The sequence below is a fragment of the Bos indicus x Bos taurus genome, chromosome 23 (assembly GCF_003369695.1).
Source record: "Bos indicus x Bos taurus breed Angus x Brahman F1 hybrid chromosome 23, Bos_hybrid_MaternalHap_v2.0, whole genome shotgun sequence".
Lineage (NCBI taxonomy): Eukaryota > Metazoa > Chordata > Mammalia > Artiodactyla > Bovidae > Bos > Bos indicus x Bos taurus.
In genome coordinates, this window is record NC_040098.1 from 13,783,750 (window position 1) to 13,804,625 (window position 20,876).

Consider the following 20,876-nt stretch of genomic DNA (forward strand, 5'->3'; position numbering starts at 1 on the left):
CGTGATGAGCAGGGGCTACTTTCTGGTTATGGTACGTGGGCTTCCCATTGCAGTGGCTTCTCCTGTCTCGGGCACAGGCTCTAGGGCAGGCAGGCGTCCATAGTTGCGCCATGTGGGCTCCGTGGTTGCAGCCCCTGGATTCCGGAACACAGGCGCAGTAGCTGTGGTGCACGGGCTTAGTGTTTCCACAACACATGTCATCTTCCTGGACCAGGGATCAGACCCATGTCCCCTGCATTGGCAGATTCTTTACTGCTGAGCCCCAGAGAAGCCCTACTGATTTTTACACTCACTCTCTGTTTGCCTGACTCATTTCTTTACCACTTTTTTCACTCTTTATTCCTTTTCATTCCTGGGCCTCCCATCTGATATCATGTTTCTTCTACTTTTAGAACTTCCTTAGGAGAAAATCTTTTAATAACAAACTTTTGTTTTGTTTGATTTTGGAGGGTTTTTTTTTTTTTTTTTTTTGGTCTACAAAAGTCTTTATTTTTGAGATTGGCAGTTATTTTCTTTCATCATTTTAAATATATGACTTCTGTCTTCTGTTTTCCTTGTTGCTGTTGAGATGTCAACTACCACATTGTACCTCTGAAGTAAATCTGCCTTTTTTCTCTTGCCACCTTACTTTCCTATAATTTTTTTCTCTTTTGAATTATGTTCCTTGGTGTAGATTTATTTGTATTTATTTGCTTGGGATTTATTGGAACTCACCAATCTGTGGATTTGTCTCTTTGTCAAGTCTAGAAAATTTTTATTCTTCTCTCTACAAATATTGCCTCTGCCTCACTTACTTTCCCCTCTTATCACACTCCCAGTGTGTGTTAGATTTTCTTCTTTGCCCTCTATGTTTCTGTACTTCTTTTCTGTACATCTTAACCTTTTCTGTGTCCAATGCTTATAGTCTAGGTAATTTTCTCCTCTTCTATCATCCATCTCACTAATGTTCTTCTCTGCTTTGTCCACTCTGCTGTCAAATTCATCCACTGAATTTTAATTTCAATTGCTGTTTGGTTCTTTTTTCTTTCTACTATGTTATTACTTTTTACAGTTTTTATTCCTTGCATCTATTTTCAAATCATTGCCTATTTCTTTCTTTTCTTTTCTTTTCTTTTGTAGCCCTATTAGAGTTTTATTATGTTTATCTCTTCAGCAACATTTTGTGCCTACCCTACACCAGCAGGCGCGGGTAACCCGTTGAACCCCATTCGTGATTGGGATCGGGGATTGCAATTATTCCCCATGAACAAGGATGTCCGGGGCTGCACGCACGCTACACTGCCTATTTCTTTCAACATGTTGAGCACAGTTGCTTTAAAGTCTGTGTCTGTTACTATCATCATCTGAAGTCCATAACATCTGTGTCTGTTCTCTTTTGTCTCAATAGGTCTTGTTCATACTCAAAGTGTCTTGTTGTCTGCATCTTTGACTGCTTCCAAAGTCATTGCCCTTGAAAAATTACCTGTGGCTGTTTCTTAAAGCTTCAGATGAATGTGCCCTTAACCGGATAGGTTTTGAGTTTTCTTCTGTCGGATTCTTAAATGCTTATTCAGCTGGGATCACCTCAAAGAAAGGTTAATATTTGAGCGTCTCTGGCCCAGCTAGGCCATGCATACTCATGGTGCAAGTCTATTCCAGTGTCATTCTGAGGCCACAACCTCCCAGGGAGACTTTGCTGTTCTTTTTCTTTCCCTTTTCCTCTCCCATTCAGCAGGGATCCTGGTCAGATAAACCTTTCAGCAGTTCCTATAAGGTGAGGAGAGAGGGAAGCGTATTTAGTTATCTAAAAGATGAAGAACTCCTGAATTCAGATTTTTTAAAAATCCAATTAGGAATGCCTAGTTGGATGTCCAACTTAACATGTCCAAAATGAAATTCCCGTTACTCCCCAAACCTACTCCTACAATAGTCTTCTCCATCTCAAGAAATAGCAACTTCGCATTCAGCCTGTCTTCAAACTATACAGAAGTCTTGACCACTACTCATCACTCTATTGCTAAAGCCTGGTGCAAGCTGCCATCTCTCTTCTTGATTATTACACACATCTCCTCATTATCTCCCCATTTCCCTTGTGTCTCTCAAGCTATCTGCATATCAGTAACCAATTAAAACATGTGTCAGATTGTGACACACTCCTCTGCTCAAAATTCTCCCCGGAGATGCATAGCATATAAACGCCAAAATCCTCCCCATGATCCAAAGACCCTACACTGATCTCATCTTCCCATGAATCTCCTCCAGCCACATTTACTGATTCTTATACACATGGAATGTAACATTTACTCAGAGCCTCTTCATCTGCTGTTTCCTCTGCCTGGAATGCCTTTCCCCTAGATATCTGAATGGTTAGCTTTCTCACTTCCTTCACGTTTTTGATTATATGTCTTATGAGATGAAGCCTTCCTGCTTCCACATTCAGTTGCATGCATGAGCACTGCCTGTTTCCTTTCTCTGCTCATTTTCTCTAAAGGACTTATAACATACATATATATACATACATACATACAGGTGTGCACATGTATGTTTTGTCTCCACCACAAGAAGGTATGCTTCATGAAGACAGGGATTTTTGTCTGTGTTTCAACAGGGCCAGACACAGAGTAGCCATTCATTAAATGTTGACTGAAAGAGTGTTGTACTTGAAGGGCTTGTATGTTATCTATTCAGAGATGCCCAGTAGGAATTTGGATGTACAAGTGTGGAGTTTGGAAGAGAATCTGAAGCTTGAGTTACAGAGTTGAGATTCTTTAGGATATACAGTTGAGATAGAAACAGAAAAGAAATAGAGAAGAGCCAAGGATGGGAGCCTGTATAAAGATTACAGCTGAGGGATGAGTGGAGAAGAATGTCTTAGAAAGTGATCCAGGGTCTCAAGATGAGCCTTGGAAAAACCAAATCTCTAGAACTAAGAGAGGAAAAAAATTCAATACAGCGGGAATGTTAGCCGTGGCATAGGTTGTAGAGAAGAAAGCTGGGGATATAAAATCCAATACCAAAACAGTTAGGAGTAAAAGTATCCCATAATCTGATTTAAGGTATTTTGAAAAGTTGAATGTGAAATGTGAAAGATATCTGTAGTAAAACTTGTAACTTTGAGAACTCTTGTAATTGTACCAAATATTCTCTAATTCCTTTATCTAAATTTATCAAAGTGGTAAAGAGTGCATTGGATTTGCACCAGGTTTAGAGTTCGTGGGTGGTACAATTTAAGTTAAATTGCCTTGAAGGCAACATTCACAAACACTTCATTGAAAAGAGCTGAGCATTTTTTTTCTGATGTCATCTGTACTATTTTATAGGAAATTTGGAGAAAAATGGAGTGATGTGTTACTAAAATATTATTGTTTAAAATTCCAGATAACTAATGAGATTGTGCGACAGATGATGGAAATGGAAGGAATGTACAGCTTGGATAAGCCTGGAGATTTCACCACTATTGTTGATGTACAGCTCATAGCAGCAATGATCCATCCTGGAGGTGGTCGAAATGATATTCCGCAACGTTTAAAAAGACAATTTACTGTGTTTAATTGCACATTGCCTTCAAACGCTTCAATAGACAAAATCTTTGGTATGACAGTTCTTGGTGTTTAATTTTTTATTGCATTACATAATGGACATAAACCATGCAAAACCTGATTTATGAGATAAAAAGGCTCAGTGTGAGGTAGGATTAAGTATCTGAAATGGACAACTAAGTGCCAGGAGCTAAATACTAAGAAGAATCGTGTTTATAGCCTGTCGTAAGACTCAGGAATATTTAGAAACAGTCTTGTTTAAGGTTAGCTTTAGAGATAAGCAGACCTTTGTGTTCTGGTTTTCTTGACATGATTAATCAGAGAAATTTGAGCTAATGAATGACAGCACATTGATCATGGATTAACAGTATAATACACCAAGTCAAATGCAGCACTTTGCTATGTTAGTGAAAATGATATTTTTTTTGGAGTATAACCTTGCATTCTTTATTAAAGAATATGATTCTTTTAAACATTATAATTCTTTTAAACATTTACAAACACACAAGGCATGTACACAGAGTTTTGTCATTGTTTTTGCCAAAACAAAATCATATTATATACATTTCCTTTTCAACTTGAAATTTTCTTTAATAAAGTATAATGAACATCCTTTCAGGTCAGTAGTTATTAATCTAACTCATACTTTTTTAAAATTTGAAAATAATATTTTGACACTAAATTTAGGCTCACGCAAACCATTCCATAACAGTTATATACATGAAGACATAAGGGAGACTGTCCCGTTCATATGTGGGCATTAGTTGTTTGACATAGCAAGTACTATAGATGAGAACAGAAAATTTTCAGTAAATGGTGCTGGAATATTTAGTAATTCTTATGTGAAAATAATGGAAATTGGACCCCTACCTCACACCAAGCATTATAGTCAATACAGAAGTTTTGAAGATTTAAATATAGAAATCTGTAAAACATTTGGAAAAAATATTGGAAAATATCTGAATGATCTCTGGGTAGGAAAGAACTTCTCAAATGAGACTCAGAAAGCATAGACCATAAAGGAAGAAAATGATAAATTTGACCAAAATGAAAAGTTTCTGTTCATTCAAAAAGCAAAGAGTATTATTATTAAAAGTACTATATTAGTATTAAAAGTACTATTATTAAAAGAGTATTAATAAAATAAAGACAAGTCCCAAAATGGAAGAAAAAAATTTCAACATGTAACAAAGCAAAAGACTTAGTAATCTGAATACTCTGAAAATTTCTATGACTCAGTCAGATAAAAAGCAAACATCCTAATATAAATATGGACCAAAAGTCATGCATTTTAAGAAGAGAAAACAAGATGACTAATAAATGGTAAACATTAGAAATATGAACATTTAAAACACCAGGGAAAAGCCATTTATAATCACTAGATTTGCAAAAATGAAAAATTCTGACCCAAATATCAGGCATTGGTGAAAATGTGAAGCAAGTGAGACTCTTCCCTGCTGCTGCTGCTGCTAAGTCACTTCAGTCGTGTCTGATTCTGTGCGGCCTCATAGACGGCAGCCCACGAGGCTCCCCTGTCCCTGGGATTCTCCAGACAAGAGTACTGCTACTGGGAGTATAAATTGCCACAAGCTCTTGATAATGACTGGACATTATTACTGGTTGTAGAATGTGTGCACACCCACCACCGTTCCACTTCCAAGTATATGCCAGTTCATCATTTTCTTCCTTTAGGGTGATGCTTTCGGAATCTCATGTAAGAAGTCCTTTCCTACCTAGAGGTCATGTAGATATTTGCCTATGTTTCCTTCCAAATGTTACATAGTTTTGTCTTCCATATTTGAGTCCTTAATCCATCTGTAGTTGATTTTGCACATGTGTGCCACAAGACTTACACAAGAAGGTTCATAGAATAGTGCTCATGACAGCAAAACCCGTGTAGTGGCCCAAATGTGTATCAACAGTGAAGTCAGATAAGACATTGTGGTGTGGGCATACATGCTGTGCTCTGCAGCTGTGAATGTGAACAAAGTCAGCTACATGCTTCAAAATAGATGAAGCCAAGAATTACAACATTAAGGGGAAAAAGCAAGTCACAGAGGAACCTATAACATAATCCCATTAAATTGAATTTCAAAAATTAAAGTTAAGAGAAAGGGGTTAAAGTTCAAGAAAATAAGTGGCAGAGCTGTTTTGGGGAAAGCGAGTTGCTGATTCTCACGAAGTCAAAGCAGTGGGCTACCTCTGGAGGGAGGAGGGATTGGACAAAAGAGACTTCTGATGTGCTGGGGCGTTGTGGTACTCCCCCAGTCTACTGGTCTATATGTGAGTGTTTGCTTACTTGTTAAACTATTTTGTACAGTCTTTGATATGGTTAATATTGAAAATGAGATACAGAAACACACTAGAAACAGGCTCAGAGAAGTGAAATAATTGCCCAGTTATGTGGTGCTGATCCTGCTCTCTGGGGCTTCCAAATGGCATTAGTGGTAAAGAACCCACCTGCCAATGCAGGAGACCCAGGTTCGATCCCTGGGTTAAGAAGATCCCCTGGAGGAGGGCATGGCAACCCACTCCAATATTCTTGCCTGAAGAATCCCATGGACAGAGGAGCCCAGTGGGCTACAGTCCATAGGGTCGCAAAGAGTTGGACATGACTGAAGTGACTTAGCAAACACACATGATCATGTTTTCTGATTCCTGACCCCATACATCTTATATAACACATTTGTGCCACAGGAAGCTGAAAATCTAGAATCAGAGGACTTCAGAAAGAGGCCTTATAGGCGTCTAACAGAGCCAACCATGACTTTGGACCATTTCACGTTCCCTCAAGGCTGCCCGTCTTTGGTTTATGTGAACAGAACCAAGAGTTTCTTGGGCTGCCCCACTCTTTGCAAACCTGCTATGTGTCTCTGGGCAAATATTCATACTCATTTTCCTCTGAAAATACCATGCTCAGTACTGAACATAAAGCTCAACACTGAGTCTCACTGGCACGAAGTAGGGTTAAATCTTTTTGCAGTCTAACACCAAACACACTTTGAGACTTTAGAAACAGTCTATAGACATATAACACAGTCATTCCTGAGGGTGATCATGTCAGATTCACTGGGCTGGGTGTTTCCTAGGAACCATTACATCAGCACTCAGGCCAGGGTGTTGCTGATTGCAGGTCAGGAGATGGGGGTCCTGACATTCTACTAATGTCAACAACCAATTCCTTTGACCTGGAACATTTTGCTTTACTTATCTCTACCTCCTCTCCTCATCTATAAGATGAGGAAATAGTTCTTTTCTAGCTCTTCTACTCTTCAGTGAAGCCTGCTTTATGGGTTCCAGAGCCAAGTTTCCTTTAGGTCCAAACCTTAGATCCACCCACGTACAAGCTGGGTGATCTTGGGTAAGTTGGTAAACTCGTATTAAAATGAGAATAATAATACCCTCTGTGTCCATCCATGTTGTTGCAAATGGCAAGTCATGTCAGACAGAGAAAGACAAATACCTATGGTCTCACTTATATGTGGACTCTGGGGAATAAAACAAATTAGCAAACAAAACAAAATGGAAACGGACTCATGGATACAGAGATCAACTTGGTGGTTGCCAGAAGGGATAAGAATGGAAGGATTAGTGAAATAGGTGAAGGGGATTCAGAGGTACAAACTTTCAGTTTTGAAATAAATTAGTCCTAGGGTTATAATATACAGAAATGTAGTCAATAATATAGTAATAGTTTTGCATGGTGACAGAGGGTTATCAGGCTTACTGTGGTGATCACTTCTTTAACTGAGGTATAGTTGATTTACAATGTTGCATTAGTTCCAGGTGTACAGCAAAGCGATTCAGTTGTACATACGTATATATCCTTTTTTTTTTTCAGATTATTTTCCCTTATAGGTTATTACAAAATGTTGAGTATAGTTCTCTGTGCTATTCAGTGGGTCCTTATCTATTTCATATATAATGCTGCTAAGTCGCTTCAGTCGTGTCCGACTCTGTGTGACCCCATAGACGGCAGCCCACCAGGCTCCCCCGTCCCTGGGATTCTCCAGGCAAGAACACTGGAGTGGGTTGCCATTTCCTTCTCCAATGCATGAAAGTGGAAAGTGAAAGTGAAGTCACTCAGTCGTGTCTGACTCTTAGAGACCCCATGGACTGCAGCCCACCAGGCTCCTCCATCCATGGGATTTTCCAGGCAAGAGTACTGGAGTGGGGTGCCATCATATATAATAGTAATGTGTATATGGTAATCCCAGACTCCTAGTTTATCCCCCTCTTTTCCCTTTGGAAACCTTAACTTTATTTTCTATGTGTGTGGGTCTGTTTTGTAAGTTCATCTGTATTATTTTTTTTTTAGATTCCCTATATAAGAGATATGATGTTTGTCTTTGTTATTGTGTGGTAATCTCTAGGTCCATCCATGTGGCTGCAGATGGCATTACTTCATTCTTTTTGATGGCTGAGCGATATTCCATTGCCCATATGTACCACATCTTTATCTATTCATCTGTCAGTGGACATTTAGATTGCTCCCATGTCTTGGCTATTGTCTGTAGTGCTGCCGTGAACACTGGGTGTGTGTATCCTTTCACATTATGGTTTCTCCAGATACATGCTCAGGAGTTGGGTAGCTGAATCACATGGCAGCTGTGTTTTTAGTTTTTAAAGGAACCTCCATGCTGTTCTCCATAGTGGCTGTACCAGCTTACATTCCCAGGAAGTATAAGAGGGCTCCCCTACTCCCTCTACAGCATTTATTGTTTGTGGACTTTTTCATAACAGCCGTTCTGACCAGTGTGATGTTTTGAATGTTGAATTACTATGTTGTACACCTGAAAATACCAGAATAGTGTGTGTTGACCATATTTCAATAAAAAATAAGTAAAAATGGGAATAATAATAATACCGACCTCAGATTCTTTCTTGTAGGATGTTGGGAAAATTAAAAGGGTTAATATATATAAAATACTTATCAGTGTGTACTAAGCTTTGCAGGTCCCACTGCTGACTCCCAGTCTTAGCTGATTCTTTGAGAGAAATTCTTCACACCTTGTAATGATTTATTCACTGGGATAAACATGTACTTTGTGATCTTGAAGTAAGCTTGTACTCTCAATCTTGTTTATTTTTCAGGAGTTATTGGCTGTGGGTATTTTGATGCTTGCAGAAGGTTCAAACCTGAAATATGTGAGATGATTCTGAATTTGGTTTCCGCGAGCAGAATGCTGTGGCAGTGGACGAAGGTACAAAACCGTCCGTTATCAGTAATCAGGAAAAAATGTCACTAATTTCTCAGTGGCTCAGGAAGTTCTCATCACATATTGGGTGGTAGTGTTTTTTCGGGCAAAGACAAATTAGGGGCTTGAATAGATTTATGACACCTTTTCCTTCCAGGGAGCAAATATTCTGACTGAATGATGCTTTCCATATGTATGAGATATTACTGTAAACCAGACATTGCATTCAAGATAAAGTAGAATTTTGCTGAAATGAGAACACTGCTTTTCTACTTGTTTCTCTGATTTGTAACTCTTTATGCCTGTCTTCCCCTCCCCACCCCCAAGAACCAAACTGTGCCAGACACTCAGATGTTCACTGAGTGACTACATGGATTTCCAGATATTCTTAGCTAGTCAGGACTTAAAGTCCAACTTGTGGGTTCCTCTGAGGTGGAGCATGAATTAGTAAATGAATACAATGTACTTAATAAAGTAGTCTAGATTTTACTACAGAGATCAATGCCCTAAGGGAGCATTGTAGCTGTCACCAGATGTCTGAAGGTAGACTCATGAAAAAGTAATTAAAGATAGGTCAGAGATTTAAAAAAAAAAAACACACAAAAAAATAGCATTGATATATGTGCTAAAAAAAAGTGGTGAAGGAGATGAGGATTACTTGTCATAGTTCATACGTTCGTTTGGCCATTTATGCACATCTGGACAGACGCTGATGTCCTGGGGAAACCTGGAGTGTGGCAGCCTCTCAGACCCCTGGGTGGACTGGGGGATTTCTTCTGTGTAGCCCCGCTGCTGTGACCATTTTTTTGCATGGGGCCTGCTCCAGACTGGAGTTTCAGAATGTCTGAATGTCTAAGATAATTCTCTGTCATAAGATCCATCTTTTTCCAGTGGGACTGTTGTTCAATTTAACATGCCCTTGTACATATTTTTCTGGAAGGCTTTGGTCTTCCTGGTATCTTTCCATCAAAGCTTCTTTTATGAGTGTTAATCAGTTCCACTTCCTCACCTTTCTTTATCTTTTTAACACGTTTTGCACAAGTTCTCATTTCCACTGCTCTCATCAAGGTCATCAAAGGCCACAATCTTACCAAACCCAGAGGCTGATTTTGTCTTCCTCTGACTTGACCCTTTAGTGGCATTTGATGATCCCTCTAAATACATTCTTGGCTTCAGAGAGGCCTCATGCTTCTTACCTCACTGGCTGCCTTCTCTAAGTCCCCACTCTCCCCCCTCCTCTAAGTACTGTGGTACGCCTGATCTCCATCCTGGAACCTCATCTCTGCCTCCATTATGACCCAGGTAGCCTCATCCAGCTTCGCGGCTTTAAATGCCATCTCTGGGCTGATGACTTCAAAATCAATACCTCCATCCCAGGCCTCTCTCCTCAACTCCAGACTTGTTTCTAATGGGCTTACTTAGTAGACACCACCACTTTGATATCTAGTAACGATCTCAAAGTTAACGTGTCTCTATCAGACTTTCGTATCTTAATTATCCTGCTTTTCAGGCTAAAACACAGGACTCCATCCTTGATTTCGCTCTTATTCCCTACATCCAGGCCATCAGCAAATCTTAGTAAGCAGGCTTTCAAAATACTATATCCAGAAGTTGAGTGCTTACTGCCACCTGACTGTGATCACCCTGATAGACGTTTCCATTCCCTGCCCTCTAGACCAGGCAGCAGCTTCCTAAACAGTCTCCTTGTCCTCCTAGAATCTGTTCTTTACATGGTCCTAAAAATGCTTTTTTAAAAGTACATCAGAGATCATTATTCCCTTTGTTTTATTTTTTTAAATGAATTAATTTATTTTATTTTTTTAAATTTTATTTTATTTTTAAACTTTACAATATTGTATTAGTTTTGCCAAATATCGAAATGAATCCGCCACAGGTATACCCATGTTCCCCATCCTGAACCCTCCTCCCTCCTCCCTCCCCTACCCTCCCTCTGGGTCGTCCCAGTGCACCAGCCCCAAGCATCCAGTACCGTGCATCGAACCTGGACTGGCGACTCGTTTCATACATGATATTATACATGTTTCAATGCTATTCTCCCAAATCTCCCCACCCTCTCCCTCTCCCACAGAGTCCATAAGACTGATCTATACATCGGTGTCTCTTTTGCTGTCTCGTACACAGGGTTATTGTTACCATCTTTCTAAATTCCATATATATGTGTTAGTATACTGTATTGGTGTTTTTCTTTCTGGCTTACTTCACTCTGTATAATAGGTTCCAGTTTTATCCATCTCATTAGAACTGATTCAAATGTATTCTTTTTAATGGCTGAGTAATACTCCATTGTGTATATGTACCACAGCTTTCTTATCCATTCATCTGCTGATGGGCATCTAGGTTGCTTCCATGTCCTGGCTATTATAAACAGTGCTGCGATGAACATTGGGGTACACGTGTCTCTTTCCCTTCTGGTTTCCTCAATGTGTATGCCCAGCAGTGGGATTGCTGGATCATAAGGCAGTTCTATTTCCAGTTTTTTAAGGAATCTCCACACTGTTCTCCATAGTGGCTGTACTAGTTTGCATTCCCACCAACAGTGTAAGAGAGTTCCCTTTTCTCCACACCCTCTCCAGCATTTATTGCTTGTAGACTTTTGGATTGTAGCCATTCTGACTGGCGTGAAATGGTACCTCATATTCCCTTTGTTTTAAAAGATATTCTTTTTAAAAAAAAGATAATGCTACTTCTCCATTTTATTTATTTATTTTTGGACCCATAGTGCAGGCATATGAGATCTCAGTCCCCTGACCAGGGATCGAACCCGTATCCCCCACAGTGGAAGCATGGAGTCTTAAGCACTGGGCCACCAGGGAAGTTGCTCTTTACTCAATCTTAAAATCACCAGTAGATTCTCAGTTACACTGCAGTGAAACATTCCACCTGCCCTCTGCTCTGTCAACCTGAGTTGGCCCCTGCTCACTGCTTAGTAGCTCAGTGGTAAAGAATCCACCTTCAATGCAGGAGACACAGGTTTGATACCTGGTTGGGAAGATCCCCTGGAGTAGAAAATGGTAACCCACTCCAGTATTCTTGCTGGGAAAATCCCATAGACAGAGGAGCCTGGCAGGCTACAGTCCATAGAGTCGCAAAGAGTTGGACACAACTGAGCCACTGAACATACATAAACACCCTTCTTCCCTCCCATTGTTCTTCTCCAGCCACACTGCCCTTCTCACCGTTTCTTGAACACCCCCAAGTTTTTATGCTTCTGGACATTTGTACTTTGTTTGACTCTTCTCATCATCTTACCATCAGAGGGGCTTTCTTAGATGATTTTCTCTAAAATAACTGTCCATGACCCCATTACAGGCCTTATCTGTCTCCTGATCCTTCATTTGTTCTTACTATGACTTTTATCATGATTATATGTCTCTCTGTTAGTTTATATTTGTTTCCTATATATCACCAGGCTCTCCCACTTGAATAGGCCCCTGATGGCAGCAGATTTAGCTGTCCTATTTACCATGATATCTTGGTAAGGGTAGTGGGAGATACTCAAAAATAGTCATAAAAAATGAATGAATCTTCCTCCTCTCCCCAGCCTCAAATAAGCAGCTTTCATTGCATCTTTTCTTCAAATTTCCCATTTTCACAAAGCACTCTTTTAATCCATTCATGCCTAGTCTATCTCTTTACTTTTATATTACTTTACATAGCTTTAAAGGAGAAGCAGGTGAGAAAAAAAAGAAGCTGACAAAAATTAAAAGAAAATGTTGAAAGATGAGGTAAGAAGCAGATTAATAAATAAGAAAGAATAGGGTAAGAAAGGACTTCATTTAATTCTCCCTAATGGTTGCTTAAGTTGCCAACAGCTGCCGTCATAACTGCAGTCTTTTACAGGAAAGAAAAAAAGTAATGTTCACATAGCCTTATCCCTTTATTTGTGCATATTTGTAATATAAGTGCCTACTTTACATTTTGGTGAGTAGTATGAACATTTTAGCTTGGAATGGAACTGAAAGCAAAGAGGGAAAGTGAAAGGTGATTGCTAATATATCATTTCTCTTTATTCTATCTTCATTTGCTACCTGCTGTTTTTAACTTGCACTGTGAATTAGCCTGTAGAAATTACTCTGTAAACTCAATAGGGTACTTTTTCAATATAGAAAGGGCATATTCCATGAATAAGTGCTAAAGAAAGCATTTACTTTCCTGAATTACTCTTATGGCAAGTTTGCTTTATATTTCCAGAGTTCTCATTGTTTCACTTACAAAATGATGCTGGTGGTATCAATTACAATCTTTACACTTGGGCAGCAATACTTCCCACACCTAATGCCTCAAATTTATCCCTTAACTGGTACCTCTTTGTATAAGAATGTAGAAGGTGTCATATTATAGCTTTGCCTATTTGGATTTAGAAGTGGGTAGAAATAATAAGTAACTTAGTGTTCAAACAAACAAGCAAAACCCACAAAAACTACTAAGTAATTATAGCTGCATATCATACTTGCCTGCCAATTCTATTGTGGATATAGAGATATATGAAAGCATATTGACTGAGTTTGGATCCATAAGTGAAATCTAGATTATGATAAACAAATATATTTGTGGAAATCCAAATGCACTCAGGACCTTAATCAAAGCAACCTATAAAAGATGGTTTTTCTTGACTTTAGACATGAACTTCCATTATTCTTAACCAAATGACCACCAGCTCACAATCAGTTTTTTTGTTATGACATATTTCCATTTTGATGTAGGATCACAACAAACTATGGAAAATTCTTAAAGAGATGGGAATACCAGACCACTTATCTTCCTCCTAAGAAACCTGTATGCAGGTCAAGAAGCAACAGTTAGAACTGGACATGGAATAATAAACTGGTTCAAAATTGGGAAAGGAGTAAAGGCTATGTATTGCCACCCTGCTTATTTAACTTATATGCAGAGTACATCATGAGAAACACTGGGCTGGAGGAAGCACAAGCTGGAATCAAGATTGCTGGGAGAAATATCAATAACCTCAGATATGCAGATGATGCCACCCTTATGGCAAAAAGCAAAGAGGAACTAAACAGCCTCTTGATGAAGGTAAAAGAGGAGAGTGAAAAAGCTCGTTTAAAACTCACCGTGAAAAAACTAAGATCATGGCATCCAGTCCCATCACTTCATGACAAATAGATGGAAAACAGTGGAAACAGTGGCAGACTTTATTTTCTTGGGCTCCAAAATTGCTGTAGTTGGTGACTGCAGCCATGAAATTAAAAGACGCTTGCTCCTCGGAAGAAAAGCTATGATAAACCTAGTCAGCGTATTAAAAAGCAGAGACATCAATTTGCCAACAAAGGTCCTCATAGTCAAAGCTATGGTTTTTCCAGTAGTCGTTTATGGGTGTGAGAGTTGAACCATAAAGAAGGCTGAGCACCAAAGAATTGATGCCTTCTAACTGTAGTGCTAAAGAAGACTCTTGAGAGTCCATTGTTCAACAAGGAGATCAAACCAGTCAATCCTAAAGGAAATCAATCCAGAATATTCATTGAAAGGACTGATGCTGAAGCTGAAGCTCCAATACTTAGGCCACCTGATGTGAAGAGCCGACTCACTGGAAAAGACCCTGATGCTGGAAAAGACTGAGGACAAGAGGAAAAGGAGGCGACAGAGGATGAGATGGTTGGATGGCATCATTGACTCAATGGACATGAGTCTAAGCAAACTCCAGGAAATAGTGAGGGACAGGGAAGCCTAGCATGCTGCAGTGCATGGGGTCACAGAGTCGAACACGACTGAGCGACTGAACAACAGTAACAACAATTTCTATAGACACACTAATAAGGTTAATAATGATTAGGAATGCTTATGCTTACAATTCACAGTTTTTAAAAACTCAAGGAACAATGGCTTGGTCAAAGTCAACTCATGGGGCTAGAACAAGAGTTAGAATCTGCATATAGTGCATTATCTTGAGTCCATCCTATTCAAAGCGTTATGGTCTTTTATATTTTGGTTTATTTATGATGCGTTTATTCCATAAATGCTGTAACAAAAATACAAACTTAATTTATTTGCCCAGTCTCTTTTATATAAAATCGGAACTTTGAAATAAAATCATTCTAAAAGATTTTTGGTTTTATCTTGAATTGAAATTGAAGAGTGTTTCTTTTTCTCTCAACTCTAGGTGAAGATGCTGCCTACTCCTTCTAAATTTCATTACATTTTCAATCTGCGAGATCTTTCCAGAATTTGGCAAGGCATGTTAACCATAAAAGCCGACGAGTGTGCTTCAGTTCATGTTCTTCTGTCACTTTTCAAACATGAGTGCAACAGAGTAATTGCTGACAGGTGTGTATTGCAGTGCTTGAGTTTAAATGTAATATATAAGCAGTTTATACTACTAGATTAACTCCTGCATTATCTACTCAAATAAGTAGAATATTTTCTTAAATTGCTCTGAGGCTTATGACACATGGATGTCATTTCCCACCTGCTGGTCACCTTGAAAAACCACTCCACCAATTTCCTTGAGTATTATTTCAATAAGACATTTTAAAAATATGCTCACATTATCGGCACATTGACAACATTCAGAGGCAAATTTTGGTTATGTATAGTTTCTAAAAAAAAACTTGAAAGAGCTTGTAGTGAGAGCTCTGTTGCATGGTGACATTTGGTACATAAACGAAGTCATCTTTCTGAGGCTCCGTTCGCTTGTCTATAAAACATGACGGTGATGCTGGTCTTGTTGTTTAGTCACTAGGTCACAGCTGACTCTTTTGCAACCCCATGGACTGTAGCCCATCCGGTTCCTCTGTCCATGGGATTTCCCAGACAAGAATACTAGAGTGGGTTGCCATTTCCTTCTCCAGGGGATCTTCCTGAGCCAAGGAATTGAACCTGTGTCTCCTGCATTGGCAGGTGGATTCTTTACCGCTGAGCCACCAGAGAAACCCAGTGCTGTTCTTACAAAGCTGTAAAGGACCTACTACAATGTCTCACACAAAGTGGCCTCTGTCAAATATTAGTCCCACTCCTTCCTCCCTTCCCACTCTGATGTTATAAGTGTGAAAAGAACCTTCATACACTGGGTGTGCACAGACCCAGAAAGAGGATGCTCATCCACTACTGGCTGTCAAATTCTCCTCTTCTGTCGCAAGTTTCAGGGATCTTGGGCCTCACCCAAGGGACTTACCTGTTTTGTTAAAGAAAAAAATCAATCACACTTGTTAAAACAATAAGACACTCACCCTTTATTCAAGACTATTGTGATAGATGTAGGGACTATACAGTGAGGTTTTGCAGTAGGGCTGAGAAATGGGCTCAACTCTGAATACAAGCAGGGAAAAGTGAGAATTTATAATGGGGAACAAAATGGGGGAGTTTGGATGGGAAATTACTAAGAGGAAATAAGGGGGTTATGGGAGGATTCTGCCTAAACTCAGAGAAGGCAACGGCAACCCACTCCAGTACTCTTCCTGGACAATCCCATGGACAGAGGAGCCTGGTAGGCTGCAGTCCATGGGGTCGCAAAGAGTCAGACATGACTGAGCGTCTTCACTTTCACTTTTCACTTTCATGCATTGGAGAAGGAAATGGCAACCCACTCCAGTGTTCTTGCCTGGAGAATCCCAGGGACGGGGGAGCCTAGTGGGCTGTCGTCTATAGGGTCGGACACGACTGAAGCAACTTTGCAGCAGCAGCTGCCTAAACTGATCTAACGGGATTCTTGCTAAAAATGGGTGATGCAAAGAAGGACATGAGAGTCCAAAATTTCGGGCCTGGTTGGGAAGAGGATTCAGAGGAGCTTGAGTCTGGCCACAGAGAAACACAGTCAGTATTTTCTGTAAGTGACACTGTCAGGGTTATAACTCTCTTGGATGGAGTTCAGTCTGCCTCTGGTCAGAAGGCTGAACATACTGTTTCTGTGTTTTGAGGTAATGGATGTACAGGGTGAGGGCTGAGAAGATGTGGAGAGAGGTTAAAACCATGTTCAGTTAGAACAGATGCCTTCCTAGTTTGCATTTCTTACTCCTGTATTTTTCTTTTAGATTTATTACGCCTGATGATGAGCAGTGGTTTAATACACAACTTGTTCGTTCAGTTGAAGAAAATGTTAGCCCAGATGTGGGGTCATATATTCTTCCTGAGCCATACTTTGTAGATTTTCTCCGTGAGATGCCTGAGCCAACTGGAGATGAACCTGAAGACACGGCATTTGAAGTGCCCAAAGTCTACGAATTGGTATTCTCAGGCTTTTTCGATCACTCATCTAGCTAGATATTTCTCCCTGCACTGGAGTCCCCCTTTGGAGTTATCATAACTTCTACAATAGTTCTATGTTTCATGTCATCATACACCAAGTGAAATGTTTATTTCAAAGAAATTTAGCAGCCGTCCCGTTAAAGTCAGGTATAAGACAAGTATGTGTGCAGTTATCTTGATTACTTAATATTGTTTTGAAAGTTCTAGGCAGTGCAACAAAATGACAAGAAGAAAATAGATGTAATTATCAAAAGCAAAAGTGTTAGGTACTGACAGATATGATTATCTCTTAATATAATCCAAGAGATTTTTAAAAATCAGTTCCAACTACTAAGAGTTCAGTTATATGACTAAGTGTGATATAAATCTATAACTGAATAAATATCCTCTATATTAGCCAATGGGCCAAATCCAGCCTACTGCCTCTTTTTGTCAGATTTGTGAGCTAAGAAGGGTTTTGCATTTTTAAATGGGTAGACAAAAAATCAAAGAACAATAATATTGTGTGACACATGAAAATTACACAGAATTCAAATTTCATTGTTCACAAGTAAAGCTGTATTGGAACACAACCAAGCCCATTTGTTTATATATTGTCTATGACTGCTTTTGTACTACAAAAGTGGAGTTGAATGACCATATGGGCCACAAAGTCTAAAATATTTACTATCTTGCCCTTTATAGAAAAAGGATTGCCATCTCTTGCCAATAATCCCAAGATAGGAAATACAACATAAAAGTATTTCATTCAGTTAGCAATAAATATGTAAAACATCTAGAAATAAATGTGATAAAACTTTACTTGGTTAAATGGCAACACATTGTTTTCCATAAGTTAACGTATAGATTTAATGACGCTTGAAGCAAGACTCCAAAGAGATTTTTTTTAAACAGGGTCACATAGAGTAATTTTGAAATGCATGTTGGTCAAAGAATTAAATGGGGAGCAACCATTTGCAAAAGAAATAAGTGAATATTGATTTCAGAATAATTTGACTACATACATAATGTAAAATTTCTATATATTTTTAAAGCTCCATAAGCACTGTTAAGAAGCAAATAAAAACTGAGAAATACATTTGTTATATTACAGCCTTAATTAACATGGACAGTAGTTGGTGCTGGGATTCCTAAAGGAAAAAGTTAAGAATAATTTCATATTGGAAACCAACCAGTTAGGTTTCAGGATCTGAAAATGGAAATAACTAAAAGTCAATTCATTCATGACAAATTTTTGGAAATCCATTAGGTTTAACCTTTTTTTTTTTAAGAATTACTTGTGAATATGTTTGCAATTATAGCATTCCAGAATTTTGGATCTTAAATATTATTTTTCTCTCTCCCCACTCTTAGGTACCATCCTTTGAATTTCTGTCTGAAAAACTCCAGTTTTACCAGAGACAGTTCAATGAAATCATTAGAGGAACATCTCTTGATCTGGTGTTTTTTAAAGATGCAATGACTCATCTTATTAAGGTTCTCACTATTGATTGTTTACTGATATAAATAGATAATGTAAAAGCTTAGTGAATTTCACAGATAAACTTTTTTAGAGAATACATATATAGTATCTGAGAGTTAATAGAAGAGAATCTATAGGTAAAGTCGGTTCACTCTCTAACAAAACAAAGGCTTAATCAGGAACCCCTTATTTGAATCCATCTATATGACAGCAAATGTTTTTCAAGGGCAAACTGATGGGTTTTGTATTCGACTCGCTGAGTCAAAGAGTTTTACCTTTTTAGCCAGTAAGCTGGAGAACTCTATGAAAAAAATATTCCCTCAAACTATGTTTTGGTGTAATGGAAATCCCGTTGCCCATGGAGGAAAAGTTGATGTATTTAAAAATGTCGATTTCATGATTGACTTACAGACTATGGGGAAAAGGAAAATGTGGGTATACAGGACTGATAAAAATAGGAACCAACTAGAGGCATCACCTAAAAGAAGTATGGCTTGGATCCAGGTGTGAAAGGCTGCAGGAAGGAGTTGTTTGACTATGTAATTTATAGATATAAAAAGAGTTTCTCCAACAAATTGGAGTAGGAAGGTTTCATAAAGAAGAGACAGTTAACTCTGTATTTATCATAGAATCGTCTTCTGCAAAATTGGTGAATTTACATTCATCTATTCAACAATTAATAATTATTATTTTAAAAGATGTTTACTTATTTATTTAGGCCATGTTGGCTCTTAGTTGTGGCACGTGGGCTCTTTCATCATGGCACATGGACTCCTGGTTGTGGTGCATGGGCTTAGTGGTTCTGAGGCATGTGGGACCTTAGTTTCCAGACCAGGGACTGAACCTGAATTCCTTGCATTGCAAGGCAGATTCCCAACCACTAGACCACCAGGGAATCCCAACAAATAATTACTGAGTACCCACAGTGGCTTGGTCTTAGGGGCCTGGTACCCTGTTCTAGGTGCAAAGCACATAAGCGATTAACGTATTTAAAATATAATAGTAGATTTGACACATATCAAGGCGTCTGCCCCCTGTAAAACTTGGATTTAAAAAAATTCTTTGCTGTGGTGATAAATGAATTTAACGGTCCATCTAGATTTTCTTCTAATCAGTGGTATTAATGTAAAAGACAGCTTTTAAGCAATGTCTCCAACTGACCCGCATAAGATTCAAACCACAGCTTGGGCCTTATCCTCTCTGTGAGGAAATCTCCTTAGAAAAGCAACACAAAGCTAAAGGCTGTTTCCCTAAGTTTTTTCTACAGATGTTTCCATGCCTCCATTGTAAATAGAATTTTGATACTTTTAAAAAATTTTCACTGGCAGAGATATGGTAGAGGTAGCATTTGCTGTAGAGCTACGTAGCACTTGGTTTCTGCTAAGTCAGTGTGTTAGACTGATGATAATAAGCAAACAGTTCTAAACTGCTCCCTGCAGATTGGGAAGAGCAGTTCCATTACCCGTTGAGTCTGAAAATAATAAAATTACACACACACAGAGCAAATCATTTTAAAATAGGAGAGAGGAAAGCCAATTTGCACTCTTTTTCATGATGTAAATATAGATGGGCAATGAAAGAACTGGAATTGAATAAATCAATATGAACCCTTGTACATTAAATGAGAAAGTCTAATGTAGTCTCGAAGCGTGTGGTCAAACTTTGGACCCATTTATTGCAAGCAGATGTAAATAGCTGAATTCTATTTTCAAATATATACTATTTTATTTCAAAACAGATTTCACGAATAATCCGAACATCATGTGGAAATGCGTTGCTTGTGGGTGTCGGTGGGTCAGGAAAACAAAGTCTTTCAAGATTGGCCTCTTTTATAGCTGGATATCAAATATTCCAGATAACATTAACCAGGTAAGATAAAATGAAACACGCCAATATGTTTTTTTCTCTATTGTTGATTTCACTGGAGTGAAATGTTTGCTTAAAAAAATTACATATATAATTATGACTGATTTGCGTCGTTGTATGTGAAGAAAGCTGAATGCCGAAGAATTGATCCTTTTGGACTGTGGTGTTGGAGAAGACTCTTGAGAGTCCCTTAGACTGCAAGGAGATCCAACCAGTCCATTCTGAAGGAGATCAGCCCTGGGTGTTCTTTGGAAGTAATGATGCTAAAGCTGAAATTCCAGTACTTTGGCCACCTCACGCGAAGAGTTGACTCATTGGAAAAGACACCCATGCTGGGAGGGATTGGGGGCAGGAGGAAAAGGGGACGACAGAGGATGAGAAAAGGGGACGACAGAGGATGAGATGGCTGGATGGCATCACCGACTCGATGGACGTGAGTTTGAGTGAACTCTGGGAGTTGGTGATGGACAGGGAGGCCTAGTGTGCTGCGATTCATGGGGTCGCAAAGAGTTGGACACGACTGAGCGACTGAACTGAACTGAACTGAACTGATGGCAGAAAGCAACACAACATTGTAAAGCAATTATCCTCCAACTAAAAAACGAAATAAAA

The 20,876-nt window shown here is 39.0% G+C and overlaps 1 protein-coding gene across 2 annotated transcripts in view; it reads left to right on the top strand.

Moving 5' to 3' along the window:
- The window catches only part of DNAH8 (dynein axonemal heavy chain 8), a 321,904-nt gene that overhangs the window by 165,474 nt on the left and 135,554 nt on the right, over nucleotides 1-20,876 (top strand). For both annotated transcript variants that reach the window (XM_027525064.1, XM_027525063.1), the window contains exons 56-61: nucleotides 3,358-3,571; nucleotides 8,613-8,722; nucleotides 14,856-15,019; nucleotides 16,723-16,915; nucleotides 18,290-18,412; nucleotides 20,137-20,267. In XM_027525064.1, coding sequence (XP_027380865.1) covers nucleotides 3,358-3,571; nucleotides 8,613-8,722; nucleotides 14,856-15,019; nucleotides 16,723-16,915; nucleotides 18,290-18,412; nucleotides 20,137-20,267 — 935 coding nt within the window. The remainder of the gene's footprint in view (nucleotides 1-3,357; nucleotides 3,572-8,612; nucleotides 8,723-14,855; nucleotides 15,020-16,722; nucleotides 16,916-18,289; nucleotides 18,413-20,136; nucleotides 20,268-20,876) is intronic.